We start from the raw sequence: 20,469 nt of genomic DNA, 5'->3' as shown, positions 1-20,469 counted from the left end.
AGGAGTTAGCTCTACCGAGAACATAATTTAGCTAATATATTTTAGCAGACATATCGCCGGGGTGGCCTAATGGGTTACGATGTATGCTTGGAAACAGAAGGACGAAGAAGATGCAGGTTCAATCCTGGTAAGAAGCATAAAAATTTTCAGGTTTTTCTTCAATGACTGATGTGTAAAGACATATGGTAAGATGAATTTCGGAGCTTAAAGATGACACCCCGGTCACCGACAGGCCTGGACAGCCGGGTGCTAAGGATACTTGTCCAAAAAACAAAATGAAGGAAACAAATGAAAATATGAAAATGAAAGCTAGGGTGTTCCCTCCAAGCGACGCGAAGGGTGTAGACCTCCATCCTGTGAAAAGTAAAATAAATGTCAAAGCAAAGAAGACAAGATTAGCAAGTTTGAATATTGGTACACTCAAAGGTAAGACGAGAGAATTGGCATCAATGTTGGACAAGAGAAAAGTTGATATAGCGTGCTGAGACGAAATGGAAAGGACAAAAGACTTTAATGATTGGAGATGTGTAAAAATTGTACTATAATGGAATTGTTAGCAATAGGAACGGTATCGGCATCATCCTCAGTCAAGATCTAACCTCGTCAATAGATTCTCTGATAGACTAATGAAGATAAAACTCTGCATTGGTCAATCAATACTACACATCCTTTAAATATATGCTCCTCAAATGGGTTGCAAGGAAAAAGAGAAATATGACTTTAGAGCTATCCTTGAGAAAGTTGTAATGGAAATCCCTAAGGATGACTTAGTCATAATTGGTGACTTAAATGCGCATGTGGGAAAAGCAAGAGATAGCTACAAAAGGCATCATGGTGGTTTTGGATATGGAGAAAGAAATGATGTTAGAGAGCATTTACTGAAATTTGTGCAAGCCTTCGGCCTTGCCTTAACCAACATCTACTATAGGAAAAAAGCAGTCATTTATAACATATGAAAGTGGTACAAGGAAAACACTGATAGATTACATGCTAATCTCTCGCAAAAGATTAAAAGATGTAATAGACTGCAAAGTCATCCCAGGAGAAGATATCGCCGCGCAACACAAGCTACTAGTGATGGATTTACACATCTTAAATATATCCACTCAAAATAAGATAAAACTTGAACCATGCATCAAATGGGGTAAATTAAAAACAATGACAAATGCCTTTGCAATCAATGCAAACATTGATACAATAGATTCCTCACAAGTCAGTGAAAAAATGTGGACCGACCTTTCAGTTAGATTATTAGACACTGCCAAGTCGACACTAGGCTTGACAAGGGGATGTAACAAATCATACAAAGAACTATGGTGGTGGAATGAAGAGGTAAAAACCACTATACATGAGAAACAATCCCTTTGTAAAATATGGTACAAATCCAAAAACCCAAGATGACAAGACAAATTACAAAATCCAAGAGATTAGCTACAAAGGCGGTGGCTAGGGCCAAATCTATGGCATACGATGACATGTATGAAGAACTACATACCAAAGAAGGGCAAAATAAAATATATAGATTAGCCAAACAGCGAGAAAAGAATTCTAGGGATATAAACGGAGCTCCGAAAGTAATCAAAAATAAAGATGGGAAATTGATAATAAAGGAAAAAGAAATAATGAATTTCAGGAGCTCAATTTTAATCCCCACATACTACATCTAGGCGAACATTCCCCATGTCAAAACTTGTACAACCTATAACAGAACAAGAAATAATCACATGCCTCAAGCATATGAAAAACAACAAAGCTAGGGGTCCAGACGATATTCCAATAGAAAGCATTAAAGCACTAGGAGATGATGGAATACATTTCCTCACAAATCTGTACAAAAAAATATTTGGAAATGAAGAGGTTCCCCAAAAATGGAGGCAGAGCTATCTAGTTCCTATCTTCAAAAATAAAGGGGATCCACACAATTATCAAAATTACAGGGGCATAAAACTAATGTCACACTGTCTAAAACATACGAAAAAATAATAGAAATGACATAATCGAAATAGGAGAGACTCAGTTTTACTTTATGCCTGGAAGATCAACAACTGATGCTATCCACGCAATTAGGCAAATGAGTGAAAAATACAGGGAAAAGAACAAAAAGCTACACATAGTCTTTCTCGATCTAGAAAAGGCCTTCGATAGAATCCCAAGAAAACTTATCTGGTGGGCGCTACGCCACAAATAGGTTCCCGAAAAATATATAAGAATAATATAGGATATGTATATGGGCTATACAACAATGGTCCGTAGCACAACAGGTACTTCAGCAGGCTTCACAATAGCCGAAGGAGTTCATCAAGGGTCGGATCTCAGCCCACTTCTCTTCATTACAGTAATAGATGTATTAGCACAGTATACCTCCCGTGGAATATGATATTTGCAGATGATAGTGATACTTGCCGAATTTAAGGATGAAATGAAAGAAAGATTAGTGATCTGGATAAATATCCTTGGAAAGCACGGACTAAAAGTACATAGAGAAAAGACGAAGTATATGGTGATAGGAGGAGATGAAACAGAGAGTATTGATATAAATGAATGGCAGATATCCGGCAATTGAAAGCTGCAAATATTTTGGCTCCACTATACAAACCAGGGTTGGCATGTCGGTCAATTGACTGGTCAATTGACCGGAGGAATATTTGACCGGTCAAATACAGTCAAATACTCTAAAATATTAATGGCGAATAAATATTTTGATATAATTAACTAGTATGCATTAAAAGCATGTTTATCAATCTTATGAGGTTACAATTATTTAAAAAATTATTTGTATCATGAATTGTTAAAAACAAAAGAATTTTTTTATTGTTAAAATATAAATATGTAATTTTCCTAAATATAGTAATATTTTTAGTTATTTTTTTGCCTAATCATTGCCGTTTCTCGCCTTCTTCATTTTTTTCAATTCATTTTTCTTAAAAAAAATAAAAATACCCGATTTATTATAATCATAATATAATTTTTTCATTCTTATTTTTTAATAAATTTAAATTTTATTTAATATTTAGCCGAGTATAAATTATATTAATTCTCATTGGTTTTACTTACACTTGCTATATTTGGTTTTTAAAATTAATTTTCATTTTAATTGTTCTGGTCAGATTTACGGAATATTATTCAATTCTGGTAAAAAGTTATATATATTATATTATATTTATAATATTAAGAAATTATTGGAATAATTGGTCGATAATTATAAAATAGTTAAGATTGATTAACTTTACAATAATCAAAATCATTTTTTGTTAAATTTTAATATATTAGGGATTATGGTCAAACCAAAGCATCATGTTTGGAAACATTTTCAAGAAGTACGCGATGGTAAATCAGTTAAAGCGGTGTGCAAGTTTTGCAAGATGTCCTATATCACCCACGTTGATAGAATGGTCAAACATTTATTAGGCAGCTGTACTATGTGCCCTGTTATAATTAAGGAAAAATTTTATTCAAATTCCAAAATATCAACCTCTACAAAAAATATCACAAATGTAATTTGTAATACTTCTAAGTCTAACTCTAATGAAGAATTGGGTGAAATTAGTGAGAATGATTATCAAATGAACAATATTTTGTCTTGTGACTCAGGAGAATTTGATTCCATTATTTCTAATCAATCTACAAGCAAGGCGATTAAATATAAATCTCAATCTTGTATAACCGGTTTCATAGATAGAATTAATCCCAAAGAAAAAAATGAGCTGGATCAATTGTTTGCAAAGGCTGTATATGCGAGCAATTTACCTTTCCACATCACTGAAAATCCCTACATCCAAGAATTTTTTAAAAAAATACGTCCTATTTACACATTACCCAGGAGAAGGCAGCTGGCTGGATATCTTTTAGACAAAGCGTCAGGTGATATGGAGGTGAGAGTTGCAGATATAATAGATAAAGCTCCTTACTTATCAATTGTATCAGATGGCTGGAGCAACATTAGAAACGAGAGTATTATTAATTTTATGGTGATGACGCCTGTTCCAGTGTTCTACAAATTTCTAAATACTGAGGAAAATCGCCATACGGCAGATTATATTGCCCAGGAATTTAAAAATGTAATTCATGAATTGAATCCGGTAAAAGTATATTCTTTAGTTACTGATAATGCCGCTAACATGAAAGCAGCCTGGAGAATTCTAAAATCTGAATCTATTTATAATCATATAAAATGTTATGGTTGTGCAGCGCATACATTGCAGTTATTCTTTCACGATTTTGAACGATTGAACGCCTTCAGTGACCATATTTTAATAATTAAAAAAATTGTTAAATTTTTCAAGAATAAACACATACCAGCTGCAGTATTTTCCCGTAATAAGAATCTTCATGGCATACCATCTACATTAAGTACAATTAGCCAAACAAGATGGGCATCGTCAATAAAATGTATGGAACAAATTCAAATATGCAAGAAAGCTCTAAAAGCATCAGTTGTTGAAGAAGCTGTTTGTGATATTTGTCCCATAGAAATTACCAATAATATATTAAACGAAGAATTTTGGACGCCTTTAGCTACCTCATTGTTGAAAGTGCAAGGGGATAAATGTACTTTGGCCCAAGTAAAAAACGAGATGCTTAATTTGGAAAAACACATAATACAATCATGCTATGATTCTATATTTTCTCCATCTCAAGAAAAAAAAATTAAGGTTATGTTTGAAAAGAGAAAAACTGATCTAAATACATGTGCTCACAATGCTGCTTATTTATTGGACCCCCAATATCAAGGGGAGCATCTTACTATTACTGAATTTGATGAAGCATGTAATATAATACAAGAATTGGGTATTTTACAAGGTGGTGATAATCAAAATATTTTGAGTAATATAGTAAATTTCAGAAGCAAAAGCGGTATATTTAATAGCCATAATATGTGGAAAGTTGTAACTTCCATAAGAAACAATCAAATTTCGGCCTCAAGTTGGTGGAATGCATTTTGCCCACCTTGCCCATTAAGAGAAGTCGCTAATATTTTACTAACATTTCCTAGTTCGACTTCTTCTTCTGAAAGAAATTGGTCGGTTTAGGGCAATATTCACACGAAAAACAGAAATAGATTAAAGGCTTCTACAGCAGGAAAATTAGTAAGAGTGTATCATATAAGATTGATTAAAAATATTAAAGAAAATAATGATATTGAATATGAATCGGAACAAGACTCTGCCACGGAGGGTGAAACATTGACTATAGAATGAATTAAAAAATATTATATTTATTATTATACATAGATTTATTATAATATTATATAAATGCAAAATAAAGTTAATATTGGTGTAAAAAACATTTATTTGAATTTGACCATATTTGACCGGTCAAATATCGGTCAATTGACCGAATTGTATTTGACCGGTCAAATGCACAACCCTGATACAAACAAATGGCACAATAGAAAAAGAGATAAAGAGTAAAATTAATCAAGGGTGGTTAAAATGGAGATCTTTATCTGGAGTGCTATTTGACAAAAGAATCCCACACAAATTAAAGGGAAAAATTTACAGTTCCATAGTACAACCAACTATTCTATATAGTTCGGAAACATGGCCAACCAAGGAATCAGAAGAGAGAAGTCTAACAAACTATGGAGATGAGAATGCTGAGGATAATGCTGGGGTAACAAGATAGGATAAAGTGTGCAGTACAAGAATACTAAGTAGTTTAAAGGTAGTGCCCATTAAGACTAAATTAATGGTAAACAGACTTAGGTGGTATGGGCACACATTGAGAAGGCCTATGAACTACATAGGAAATAAGGTTGAGAGTTTGGAAGTGATGGGCAAACGTAAAAGAGGAAGGCTAAAACATCAATGGGACCATAATGTTAGAGTCAATATAAAGAAGTATAAATTAGATAAAAGAGATTGTATAAATAACATAAAGTGGAGAGATGTTGAAGTACCACCAGAAAAGGTGAAAGCTAAAGAGAAAAAAAATATATTTTAGCAGACATATTAAAAAGTAGCCTAAAGTATGAAGAGTTTGGCGTGGGAATTTTCGAAAGTTTTTTTGTCCATGAGTTTTTTGTGGAGTCTAGTCCGAAAAATAATTTACTACAAGTTAGTTTAGGTGCAATTGTGCAAAATATTTATATTTATTAAATTAGTCTCTAATTATACTAGCCCCAGTAAGAAACTCAGGCTCCCACAAATAATTTTGGTAAAATTAAAAGACAAACACTTTCCTATATTAATTAATTAAAATTTTTCTAATTCTAGCCCAGCTTTGAATGAATTCGCTGATTTATTGTCAAGCATTAACGATAATATATTCAGGCGTAAGCAGTAATGTTTTCGCTATAATATATACGCGTTAAAGCATTTGTGGCAATGATTTTATGGTAATACATTCGCTGTAATATTTTCGCGGTAATTCATTTGCAATGTTTTAGTGGGAATACATTTGCATAAATATCTTTTAAGCAGTAATGAAAAGGTATTGCCGTAATGACGTGATACGGGAATTTATGCATCGTAGTATAAATTATAACGAATTAACATAATAATTTTCTCGCATTTCTTAATCCTGTCTAGGCCCTCACTAAATTTATAAAATAAACATAACAAACTGTATCTCTATCACTCCCAACATCTACAAGATTTGAGGAAATGGAAAATTCTTTTGATCCATTATGAGTAATATCCTTATTCTTTTCTAATTTCGTGATATTTTTATGGCCTTCAGTCTGTTCTAGGATATAGTGTTGAGTTTGCATTTCGAAAGGATCATGAGAAATATTGTGTTCGATGACAGCCGTTATTACGTCATCCAAGGTATTACTAGGGCTCAAATGTTGAAAATAATTTACAGCGCTTTTCTTTTTGCTATCAATATTCGAGTCGCTAAAATCAATATGTTCATCTTAAATTTTATATTTTTATAAAAAAAAACTTTTAAATTTCTTATGTTTTCAATAAAGTTAAAATGATTTCGATGATTTGCGGTCCTAACTATGTGAATTTGGGTTAATGATAGGTATTCCTTTATATTTGTTTATTTTTCATTTGAATAGATACTGCCAAATTTATTTATGAAAAATGAAAAGCGCCTAGACCTAACCGGCAAGAGCGTCGCTTGGAAATCCGAAGGTTCTGGGTTCGAATCTTAGCAAAGATCATGTGTTTTTCTAAAAACAAGTTGGTAGTTCAGTATGATATATAAGAGATCCGATTCAACCAAGTGATTCCATTAATGTATATTAAATAATAAGAGGACCTTATTAAAATTTAATAAATTTTGGTCGGTATTTAGCAAATTAGGTTGTTATTTAGAGAATTGCTATAAGTTGAGTTGGCAGTATCCATCGTTAACCGTGAATTTAAAGGTTATATTAAAGTGAATTTGCTCATTGTTAAATACCTTCATAATAGGACCATTTTTTAAAAAATAACCCATTAAGCCCGAAAGTAATGTGAACTAAAATATATCAAAATTTTAGTCTCTATAAGACCTGAAGGTATTTTTTCAGAAATATCGTAAGAAGTGTTTTTCAACGCTACATCGGCCAAAACTCTGAGTGAAGAATTGCTATTGGTTGAATTATTTTTAGCATAATCGATATTGGTATCATTTTTCTCCGTGGTATTGTGGAAGTTTTGTTGAAAAAATAACTTGGAAAAATCGAAAAATGATTTCTAAACAAATTAACAAATTAAATATCCTTAATCGTATTATTTAGTATAAATATTCTATATGAAATCCATAAATGTTTGGTTTGAACAACTTCACATATTTGAATTATTCATATGAAATAAAATTACATTGTATTTTATTGAGGAAAGGACTAATTCTAATAAAAGGCATATTTTAAGTCATCATCTTATTGTATAAAAAATTAAACCTTGCAAAACCCGTTAATAAATTTGGATTGCGGTTGTGAAATTTTACCATTGATGGAAGTTTTTCTAAAGCAATTTTCATCACTAAGTGACCGTTTTAAATTATATTTGACTGATAGCTTTTCACAAGTTTGGATTATTTCGGTTAACGCTTTAAAAAAAATTTAATTTTTGGCATAATGTAGTTGTGCTTTATCTTTAAATTTTGCATTCTGGTATAATTAAGTTAATTCAAACTTATTAGAATAAAATAATAATATAGCGAAGGCGAGAGATTTAGAGGGGGCAAAAGTTAACAAGAATATATTCAAAGCTTGATAAAGGATTATAAAATAATATTATAAAGATGGCCTGACTTGTAGGAAAAGAAGGGTATGAAATAAGGAAATGCAAACAGAGAGTTTTAATGAAAGTTGCAAGATCGTAAAAGATAAAGAAACATTGCTATAATTTTTTATACCAACAAGCAACAAGCATCGATTTTATGGATAATTCAAAATAAATTCTGACCAAAAAATTAATATAAGAGTTAAGTATTATAAATAAATTAAACCTATGTTAGGTATAATATGTGTTGGCATTAATTTCCAAGTTTCGTGGCTTTGCTTATTGGTACATGCGGGCCAAGGAAATATTTCGTGCATCTTATCAACACTCATTATATCCGGTTTAAAATCGATTGACGTTATATCTTTATCTCTGTATATGATAGTTTTGTAAATCAATTTTCAAATGAAAATCATTTTATTTACCAAAACCTTTCCAACGCATTTAAATAAAAAATATTGTAAGATAAGTCGATATTTTATTTATGCTCAGAGGTATATCATAGTATTTCTATTTATGTATTTTTAAAGATTAAGCCATTTAGCTAGAGTATTTAAATAATAGTATATATTAATTTTTAATTCTATAATTATTATATTCTCTTAATGAATCTGGCATACATAATGGGAAGGGGGGGGGGGTAAAAACGAATTTTTTTAAACATAAAAATGAAACAGAGAAAGCAAGTCTAAATATATTTATAACATTTATAAACAAATGCATTCAAAATGAAATTCGTGGGTAATATTCTTTTTGAAAAAATTATGGTGAACGGCGTTCTTTTTATTTTAGACAAATTTAGAACGTAAACGTATTTATTTTTTTATCTTTTACGTTCATTAAATTTTTATTTTTAAAAATAATCTTGTATAGGGTTTTATTTTCTTAATCACCTGCCTCCTTCAAATTAGCACGTTTTCCTTTCTGATACCTTGTCCTAGCTTGAGTAAATTAGTTACGGATTTAGTCAACAAATTTTATATTAATGTTATTTAGCATAAGTCTCCAGGTTGCATAACTAAAATTATTATAACTAATTTTCATGAACTAAATTTCTAAATCAAGTCAACTATTTTAAATGAATAAGAATTTATTAATGATATCAAAGTACCAAATTTATCATGAAGCCCAAAAAAATGCACTGTAATAATATTAAGAACAGATTTTTTTTAATATATTCATGAATAATAATAATTTTTCAATTAAAACTTTTATTTTCTATAATTATATTAATAAGTATTCATATTAGAGGTCTGCAGTTCGGTCCGCTTCAGCCTTTTAAGTAGGGATGATTCGATATTTTATATCGGATCGGGCTTATATTTCACCCATTTTGAAATATCGGTTATAGGCAAATTTTATGAAATTTGATCCGATATAAAATGGCGTCGTTAACAAAAATAAAATGTTATAAAATTTTTTAAAAAGTTATATTTAAAATCATATATTTTTATAAATAAAATCGAAATCCATTTTTATGTATATTTTATTTTTTTTAATAATAATAAATTAATAAACATTCTGCCATATTGTTATTTTTTTGTGCATTCTGTTTAAAAAAGTGTGAGATAATCCCTTCAGAATATGTTTTTAGTGATGCTGGTGATATTGATAGTTACCATCGCTGCAGGCTGACTTCTGATAAATTTGAAATTTTGATATTTATAAAAAGAAATCTTCGAGGTTCGGGTGCGCTCTATATACTCTTAAAAATATCAAAAAGGCAAATAAGCTAAAATGGCTGTCAAAATGGCCCCTATTAGTTTGAAGTGAAAGATTTAAAAAAATATTAAAAATATAACTTTTACAGATTCGATAGATTTTACTATTTAAGTATTTAATATTAAATTAATATTATATAAAGAAAAATTTATTAATTGTATTAATATAAATTTTAGTAAATACCTTTATTTAATATAATTACATAATTAAAATTAAAATCAAATTCAATATAAATGGTATTAATATAAATTTTAATAAATATATAATTGTAATATTTAACATAATATAATTTTAATATAATATTTAAATTAATTAATATATTTAATTTAAATTAATAAAGAAAAATATATAAATTGTATTAATATAAATTTTAGTAATTTATAATTGTAATGTTAAATATTTTTTAAATTTTTATTTAAAATTTCATAATATATTTGTTTATTACTTATTATGTATATAGATTAATGTTATATAAAAGTGATTTAACAATAAAATATTTTATATACTTTTAGAATTGCAATTAAATTGAATATAAAATATAACTGATTATTATAATATATTTAAATGACATAAGTTATGGTATAGTTAAATATAGATGTTATACAAATAAAAAGTATATTAGAAATTAAAACCATTGGTATACAGGATACAAAATTAGTAGGATCGGATCGGTTGTACTTGATATCTGTATAATTTGAAATTGGAACATGTTATAAATAATTTGTTTAATTTTTGTGTATTTAATATTATCTATATATTTATTATTTTATTTAGACAGCTCCTGAAATACAAAAAAATAAGCATATTGTAATATATTTTCAAGTAGTTTCATTCAAAATATTAGCTTGATATTCAATAAAATACATAAGTATTTATGCCGAGCTAGCCTATTAAAATTTTACTGAAAATCAGAGATTTGCGAGACGCCTGCATTTATATATAATTGTCCGGCCCAGTCAGAAAAATTTTTATACATGGATTGCCTGGACCATTATAATTTTCTGTTTAATTTCCCTGCGGGCTTTCCAGATCTGCACAAGTCATTACAATATTTTACAATAATAACTATGTATATATATTTATTATGTAAAATATTTTAAAATTTTATAAACAGATAAAAAAAAAATAGTAATTGTATTTACACTGTATATTATGGCAAAATAACTTTCCAAAATTTCAAATTAAAAATGATATAGTTAATTAATTCTTAAAGTTCAGCCTATATGATATAACATCTTTTAATAAATTATGCAAAACTATTATTTCCTCCCAAAATTAAAATTTTTATTTATTAATTATAATACAACCATCCCATCCTCTGGGCCAGTTGAACGCAGGGTTTCGAACCGTTTAGTATAACGGTTCGGTTCGTTCCGGTTTTTAGTTTAAAATTTTATAAAGGTTTTGTTCCATTTCGGTTTTTAAAAAAAAAAATCATATCGGTTCGGTTCGGTTTATAATTTATAACGGTTCTTTTCGGTTTGTTCCGGTTTTTATAAATTTAATTTTAAAAAAAATTAATCATTAACCATGTATATATTAATTTTAGAGAAAAATCTTTTTATAATTTCTTATTTAAAACCATGAATGATAATCTAATAGATATTTTTATTAAACTTAGTAAATATAAATTAGACAAATCAATTCTTTTTATTTCATAAATAAGATAAACACAAACATGCGCAAATACAATCAGGAATAAAATAACACATAAATATAATGAAATTTATATTATTTATTTTTAAAAAGAGAATTGGAACGGATAACTAAAATATTTTCTAATATTTCAGGATTTAATTTAGTTCTTTGGGCAGAGAGTATAAACTTAAGGCTAGAAAATGCTCTTTCTACGGATACCTGCGTAGCTGGAACTGCTAGCACAACCATAGCTAACTTATAAAGTTCTGGCATACTATTCTTTACATTTCCCCAATAATTCAAAAGATTTGCATCTTTTTCTAATCTCTCTATATTATCAAATGACCGAATTATATACTCTATTTCTACACATTTATTATAATTTTCTATGCCCTGAGAACTATTCTTATTAAGGCTTTCATGAGACATTAATAAATCTTCAAAATCATCATCTAAGTTATCTTTCGAATGTGAACACGTAGGAATAGTATCTAGATTTTCAATATTCTGATTATTTAAATTTTGGATTAAGTTCCAAGTTTTATAGAGATGTTTTTTGGCGATATCTTTTTCTTCAAATGATAAAAATACATTATATCTTGGGTCGAGATATATAGCTGAGCAAAAAACTTCATTTTTCAAATTAATCTCTCGTGCTTTGATTGTACAAACTAAAAGTTTGGCAAATGAAGTGTCTATTTTGCTAGTTTGCATGATACATTTGATCCATGCTGCATAAAAATCGCCCATGGTCATTTGTTCACTTTGTATATATTTTGTCAAAATATAAGATGGATATAAAGCTTTTAATATATCACTAATTATTTTCCATTCATTCTCTGACAAACATTTTTCACGATCATTACTTTGGGCCGATATTTCTTGGCAAAAGTTTTTTAACTCTAATAATCTTTCCAACATTAAATAGATTGAATTCCATCTTGTGCAACAATCTATTAGTGGCTTTTTTAAATTTAATTTGGACAAAATAGACATTGTAGTCTGATTTCTTATTTTTTTGCAAATGTTTCTTGCTTTATTAATAATAACAATTTCATTTGAATTTTTTATGCAATCATTAATTGCTAATTGAAATGTGTGGGAGGCACATCTAATGCCCATTAACATGGATCTCGTATGAGGTACAAGATTAATATTTTCAATATTAAAAAAAGGTTCTTCATTTTCATTAACAATTATATCATCATTGTTATTTAAATTATCATTATCTAAATAATCATTAAGGATATCATCTTCATCATCTTCTTCATCATGATGTATTAACAGCTTAATTAATTTAATCATGTTAGCTGCATTGTCTGTGGTTATCGTATAAATTTGATCAATTCTTATTTCATGTTCGTTTAGAACATCTAGAATAATTTTTTTTAGATATTCTGATGTATGTCTTTCTTTTATCTCTTTCATGCATAACGTTCTTAATTTTATTTCTCCATTATCTATAAATTGAATATTGATCCCCAGTATGGACCTATCATATCGAGTTGCAATATCTAATTTTAACGATATAAGTTTTTGGTATATTTCTTTTTTTAAATTTTGCGAAAAATCAAATGCCATTTTTTTAATATTATTGCGTATATTTTCAGAATTGATGGTTAAATTACCACCCAATCCTACAATTATCGGATCTATAATATTTCTAAATGCTTTGTCATCAATTGATTTTATTGGTCTCCCATGAACTGTGATTAACTCAGTGCAGGAGCGGATTAAAGTGTCTTTATTAATATTAATTTGTATTGTATTAGTTTTGGTAAAAGCATTTTGAATTGTATTATGATTATTTGCATTTTTTGTTATTGTTTTTTTAATAGTCAAATTATCTTTTTTTTTTTTAATAATTTTAATTCCTTATCGTGGAATCTTTCTATATGTCGTTCAAGATTTGCTGCATGGTCCCCGGTTAAAACTTTACCACAGTTTTCTAGTTTACAAGTAGATTGATTTTTTACAATATCTAATTTAAAATATGATCGCACAGGATTTGACTTTTCCCGAACCATTTAATAGATACTAATATGCTATATGATGATGAATAGATCAGAATCTTTTATTATAAAAATAGAATAAATAAATTTCTTAATAGAATCAGTATAATTTTTATTTATCTTATCTGACAAGATCTCCCTCAAAAATGTGAATTATATGCAGGCCTACCCTTCATATAATTATGCCGATTTTTTCCTCAAAAATACTAACAAAACAAACTTGTACACAGATGAAACTAAATAAGTGAATGGAGCTTACTAATACCATTTTAATAAATAATTTGATTTAATAGAGAAAAGAAAGAAGCAAAAAGATAAGATATAAAATAAGAAGAAAAGAAATAGAAAAGCTGTTTAAAATTCCAAAAACAACTGTCTTTTATTAAAAAATTAAAGTTAATTAAATTAAAACTTTAATGGATACTTTATATTTTATAATTATCCAATTGAATTTCATGTGTTTAAATTTTATTTGGTACTATAAGATTTAGAAGGTTAATCAGTAAGTAGTTATTATTTCAAGAAATTATCCACTAAAGTGTAAATGGAAATAAATAAATAAATTAACCATAAAATATAGGAATATTAATTAACAATCATATGTTTTTTTTTAATTTCAGAATTCTAATATTCATTTAAGTAATTATAAATCATTCATTATGAAAATATTAATTAATAAGAAATTAATATAAAACGGTATTTTATTAAAAGTAATCAGTACCTGATTTTCTTTATATGTTAGTTAGAATTATGATTTTTCCCAAATTATTAGCAAGTATTAATAAGCTAATTAATAACTAATATACATATATATATATATAAGAATAAACTTGTTAATTTAAAGAATAGTCTTGTTTGATTTTAAGATTCTTATCTAATTAACTGGTAATTCGCTTAATCTCTATTAAATTGAGTATTTATTAAAGTGAAAAGAAAAAACAATAAACATGGTGGTATTAATTGACATGTAAAAAAAATTCAATTTGAAAAGAAATAAAGAGTTTAAAAATTTCCCCAAGGAAAATTCAAATTTCAAATTTAGGTTAATAATGTTTAAATTTAATTATTTTTAAAAACCGTTTTGAACCGGTTTAAAATATTTATAACGGTTCGGTTCGCTCTTTTTATAGTTTCTTTATAACGGTTCGGTTACGGTTACGGTTCAGAAAATTATAACGGTTCATTCCGGTTTGGCGGTTCGGTTCGGTTCGAAACCCTGGTTGAACGTGTGTTTAGTACGGCGAAAGCTGCGTTGAGCACTAAGCGCTCTTGTTTATCTGATCAAACATTTAAAATTAATTGTTATTAATAAACTAAAAAATGATACAAAAATATATCTTATAATATATTATATTATTTTTGTATTATTTCATTTAATAATTATATATTGAAAAAAAATTATTATAGGATTTTATCTTATAATATATTATTTTTGTATTATTTCATTTAATAATTATATATTGAAAAAAAATTATAAGATTTTATCATATAATATATTATTTTTCGCATAATTTTTATACTATATATAAGGGGGAAAAAAATTTCTTGTATATAATATTTAATTTTTTAACAAGTTACTTTTTGAAAAGCCAGTAAAGCGCGTTTCCTTTTACACAAGGTAAGGAGTAAGTAACGCGTTCCTTTTTTTATACATAACGAATAACGCGTTTCTTTTTTGAAGTATCGTTTACAACTTTAGTTCAAAATTTGTTTTATTGGAATCTGCTTATTTCATAAAAAAATAATATTCCTCAAAATTTTAATATCAATTCCAAACAGGAATTACTTCAGGAACTAATATAGTAAAATTAGAACGAGTATTACTAGTTTCCATTTTACTATAATTTGGCATATATATATTTTATTATATCTAAGTTTATATATTATTTTAAAAATATATCTAAAAGTTTGTCCTCAGGTTATATATATCTAGTGATAGAAGCCTACGCGGGATGTCTGAAGCTCAACCTGAGGGATAGGTTCTAAATCGCTAAAACAAAAATCGCTAAAAATTGGGAACCTGGCTTATATCTCCTAGAAAATTTTTAAAGTAAATTTGAAATTAATATTAATGGATACTAGGGGACTAAACACTTGTATTTAAATTGAAAATTTAAAAAAAAATCGCTAAAATGGAAGAAATAAAAAATCGCTAAAATGGAAGAAATATCGATATTTCTTCCATTTTAGCGATTTTTTTTAAATTTTCAATTTAAATACAAGTGTTTAGTCCCCTAGTATCCATTAATATTAATTTCAAATTTACTTTAAAAAATTTCTAGGAGATATAAGCCAGGTTCCCAATATTTAGCGATTTAGAACGGTAACCCAAACTGAGGCTCGGGTTCGGACATAGGATATTATTCCTCGTGCTTGGGTCGTAAGAGGTGTTCGACCCGAAGCCCGACCAGATAAATAAATATTAAAAATACAAATATTCTCAATACATATTTATTTTGTTTCATAAAAATGTCAATAATAATAATAACATATTGATTCTTTTTAATATGTACCTTATTATATTTTTTTAGATATTATTTTCTCTATAAAAACAATTAAATCATATTTTTTCGATATCAATCATGTAAATTATTTTATATAACCACAATAATTTTTAATTTGATTGTATTTTAATTACTTTTTTTATTAGACTGAATAAAATTTATATTGTACATATTAAATAAAATACAAATTTATATGAATATTGCAAGGACTCGGAATGAACCGGAATAAACCTGTAAATATTAGAACCGTAACCGAAACCGATATAATAATTTTTTTGAAGGAATTAAAATAAGCTTTACAAATGAAATTAAACCTAGTTCAAACCAAAATATGATAAATAATTTTACATTTCTTTCGTTTACATTCTTTTCCTTGTTTACTATATTCGCATCGTTATAAGGTATCAATCCATTTTACAATTATCAAAATGATTGTTTAATATCCATAAGAAGTATGTATTAATTTTTCCAATATGACTTAAATCGATACACAATCTTTACTGCTTCTTATAATATTAGAGCCATATTCCTATTTTCTCTATTTTAGTATGCAAAATATCTAAATACCCAAATTATTGGGAGTGTACCGATATTACTTTTTAGAGAACGATACGATTCGATATTAAATTGATATCGGCCAATTACCGATCCTGTATCATATCTGATTTTGTATTCAAACATACTAATCGTTTTAATTTTTAATGCATATAAATCTAATCATCTCATATACTTTTTAATAGTATAACAACTAGAATTAAACTATACCATATAAGTCATTTAAATTTATTATAATGATCAGTTATGGTTTATATTCATGAACAACAAGTATATAAAATATTTTTATTGATAAATCACTTATTTATATAATAACATTTATCTATTTAAATAGATATATTTTAATAAATTTGAAATTTTTTTAAATTTAGACGCCATTTTATTGGATCGGATAGGTAAATTTTAGGTTAATGATGCTTGGTACCTTAAGGTACCATCTATCAAATTTGAATTTTGTTCATTTTTCATTTGGATAGGCACTACCAAATATATTTATAGTATATATTTGAAAAATCGTGATTCTTAGAAAGCTTCTATGGCCTAGTAGGCAAGAGCTTGGTTTACTTATCCCATACTCCCGGGTTCGAATCCCGGGAATGATCATGTTTTTTTTCTTATTCTAACTTGGTGGTTCCATCCTTGGGGGGATAATATATAGGAGGCCGGACTCGACCACGTGGTATTAATATATTAAATAATAAGGATCTTATTACATTTTAATAAATTTTGGTCGGTAGCAAATTAGGTTGGTATTTAGAATATTTCCATACATTCACTTGGTAGTAAGCATCATTAACCTAAATTTTATAATGCCGATAACAGATATCTTAAAAAAGAAGAAATATCAGCTCGATCCTATCTGATAAAAAATATCAGTGCATCTCATTATAGATTTTTGATTAAGTTGAATTTATTTAATTAATGAAATTATATCACCATCTACCCATGAGTAGAAATATTTAATTTTTAAAAAATAGTCTTAAAATTTACCAGAGAAATTCAAGCTATAATAATGACGGCTAGAAAAAAGGTAGCGTTTGAAATGATTAAATTCTTAGAAGTAAAGAATGTAGATATAAAAAAAATATTTAGCAACTTTAGGTAAATTAATGAGAATTTAATAATATCAAATTAAATTATTATTCAGAAATAAGGCAAATTTTGTTTTTGTTTTTATGTTCTAAAATATTTTTTGTTTTTGAATGTGATCTTTAGGTTTTGAAATATTCAAAAAAATAATTATTTTTGCTTTTTAAAATTTTCGTAATTTAATTATATGGTGTTATTTATATTGTCTCAATGCTATTGTTTAAAAGAAATAAGTTCTTCGGGTACATCTTTGCAACCTTAATTATATAATTTTGCAATATCCAAATATTTCTATAAGGCTGACGCATTATATAATTTTAAAAAATTATATAAAATATTCCAGTAAAATATATTCGCCAAGAATTATAATTAAAAGTATAATAATAAATTAAGCTACCTTTCAATGCTGGTCCCATTATCAAAGTTGAGTATTTTATCATCCCTCAGTAAATTTTCATCGTTAATAGAGCAAGTATAATCAATGGTAACATTATCAACACTAAATATATTATTATAATTATTGATATCGGTAAGACTAGAGCTAGGACTTGACAAATTTTGACGATGATTATTTTCGTAAGTTTTTTTGGCTAAGAAACAATCCAAACAAGCCGAAAAGCCGCACCTAGGGCACACTAAATGCCTGTTAAACAAGGTGGTCTGGCATACATCGCACATTTCTCTCACAAATTCAACGGGGTTTTTCCACGCACTCTTAATGGCCCCTGATCCTTTAGGATTGAGCGGCAAATCGTAAACAAGATTGTTCAATAAGGGTACAGGACATGGAGTAAGGGTTGATGGAAGAACTACAATAAAAGAAATCGTGATTATAATTATGTAAAAAATAGGGATTGTATTGATAATTTAATATATCGGCCGATTTATTAATTTTTTTTTAATTAAGTAATGGGTTGATCGTTATACATCTATCAATCCGAAATAATGTGGATAAAAGAATTCGCGTACCTTATTAAAAGATTGAATTAATTTTTTTCAATTGCAAATCAAACTGTATCTAGAAACCTAATAAAATATCATTTGAAAACTTACTGCAAATTGATGTTTAGAATTAGTAACTGTAATTAAATACAATTTAAAAAAAAGGAATTCATCATTTCAATTACATTTATGATTATAATTTTCTTGAAATTAATTACATTTTATGAAAAATTAATAATTGCAATCATAGTTTATTTTATAATATTTGGCCTAATTTACTGAGATTTAAACAAAATGATATAGGATCATTAATAATATCTAAAGCTGCTATTATAAACAATCCTAAATGCAAAAATTTGTCTAAAACAATCATTATTTTTTTAAATGTGAGAGTTTGAGATCTTCCACAAATCTAATTAATGATATTTAACTTGAGCTTACCTATAAAAGATGAATGAGATATTAATATGCTAGAAAATTTTCCAATTAAAAGTGGCTTTGAAATATAACATATTGTTGATTTCATCACTCTGTAACCATACTTAATAAGTATAATAATAACACGTTTAAATAAATACCTATATAAAAAATTGATACTTTAAAAAAATATTCAATATCAATTCAAAAAAATTAATATCAGTTGTTGATTATGGTGGAAATACAGTTTAAAATATCAATGTCTAATATTAATGATGTTCCATTTTGTAACACAGAATTTGATAACATATCTAATGTGTAAATATAATCTTTATAATTTATATGAAAATTCTTATCTTGGTATTACATATTTAACGAGTTTTATATATTTTTTTTAAACATAAAAATACAAATTATATGGTTATTATATTATGACATTCGTTACTTTGAATTCATAGTGGCAGCCGCGATAAATACAAAATACAGTAAATATCATATCGTTTATAGTTACCGATCGTGCGACTTGAGTCGCTAAAACTAATCTCAGCGATTTTTTTTAAATACATATCAATTTGTGTTTGATTTTGAAATATTGATTCGTTATATACTGCCTTTAGTGAATGTAGCAAATTATTCTACCTTTAGCGGTAATGAATTTAATGACTACCTTTTTTGAAGATATCAAACCTATGAATCAAGATAAAATGATCATTTAAATTATAATATTTTTTGAGAAAATAGATAAAACAGCATTTATATATTTGTGCAAGAGCATAAATGATTATATAATAAATAAAATATTTAACTGACCTCATTGATAGTGTCAAAAAGTTTGATGAGAGTGATAATACATTTGAAGATGTAATTATTCTCAATAGTCTTGCATTCATTAAACTTGGCATTCAGAATGGTGATTTATAATATCTAAAAAAGTATATTATTTACATGTAAGATATCCTCTGTTGAATCTCGTAGTTCTTATAAATATCCTAAGAGAAAAGGAATGCCATTGGTAATTTAAATTTATTATTTGCTTTATAAAAAAAATTAAAAATAGATGTTTAAAAATCTACAAGAAAAAATTAAAATGGAGAGAATTAAAAATCAAAACAATGAATATGATGGCATATGTATTATGCTGAAGGAAGAATTGTATAAATATTTAACTAATCAAAGTTTTAATGTTATTTACAATTAACTCATTAATTTCATTAATTATATATAAATTAAATTATTTTGCATATATATATATTATTTGTAATATAATTATTTTGTATATATTTTTATGATTTCTATCTAATAAAATTCTTAAATTTATATACCTTATTTTCTATATTTTTATGATTTCTAATAAAATTCATAAATTTAAATACCTTATTTGCTATATTTTTATATAAAATTATATACTATAGCTTTTTTAGTGACATA

The 20,469-nt window shown here is 27.1% G+C and overlaps 2 protein-coding genes across 2 annotated transcripts in view; both read right to left on the bottom strand.

The window, feature by feature from the left end:
- LOC135924236 (uncharacterized) overlaps positions 1-20,469 on the bottom strand; it is a 98,509-nt gene that overhangs the window by 42,355 nt on the left and 35,685 nt on the right. The window contains exons 7-11 of the mRNA XM_065459288.1: positions 18,080-18,491; positions 8,389-8,534; positions 7,838-7,986; positions 7,448-7,631; positions 6,566-6,858 (exon numbers count right to left, since the gene is read on the bottom strand). Of these exons, the coding sequence (XP_065315360.1) occupies positions 6,566-6,858; positions 7,448-7,631; positions 7,838-7,986; positions 8,389-8,534; positions 18,080-18,491 (1,184 nt within the window). The remainder of the gene's footprint in view (positions 1-6,565; positions 6,859-7,447; positions 7,632-7,837; positions 7,987-8,388; positions 8,535-18,079; positions 18,492-20,469) is intronic.
- Positions 11,591-14,465, bottom strand: LOC135923806 (zinc finger BED domain-containing protein 4-like). Its single transcript, XM_065458753.1, has 3 exons — positions 14,365-14,465; positions 14,256-14,320; positions 11,591-13,593 (listed from the first exon to the last, which is right to left on the bottom strand). The coding sequence occupies exon 3, from the start codon at positions 13,101-13,103 to the stop codon at positions 11,616-11,618; it is 1,488 nt and encodes a 495-aa protein (XP_065314825.1). The 5' UTR covers positions 13,104-13,593; positions 14,256-14,320; positions 14,365-14,465; the 3' UTR covers positions 11,591-11,615.

This window comes from Gordionus sp. m RMFG-2023, chromosome 2 (genome assembly GCF_954871325.1).
Source record: "Gordionus sp. m RMFG-2023 chromosome 2, tfGorSpeb1-WG-v2, whole genome shotgun sequence".
Classification (NCBI taxonomy): Eukaryota; Metazoa; Nematomorpha; class Gordioida; order Chordodea; family Parachordodidae; genus Gordionus; species Gordionus sp. m RMFG-2023.
The sequence above is the reverse complement of the archived record's forward strand: the minus strand, read 5'-3'. Positions and strand labels throughout refer to the sequence as shown.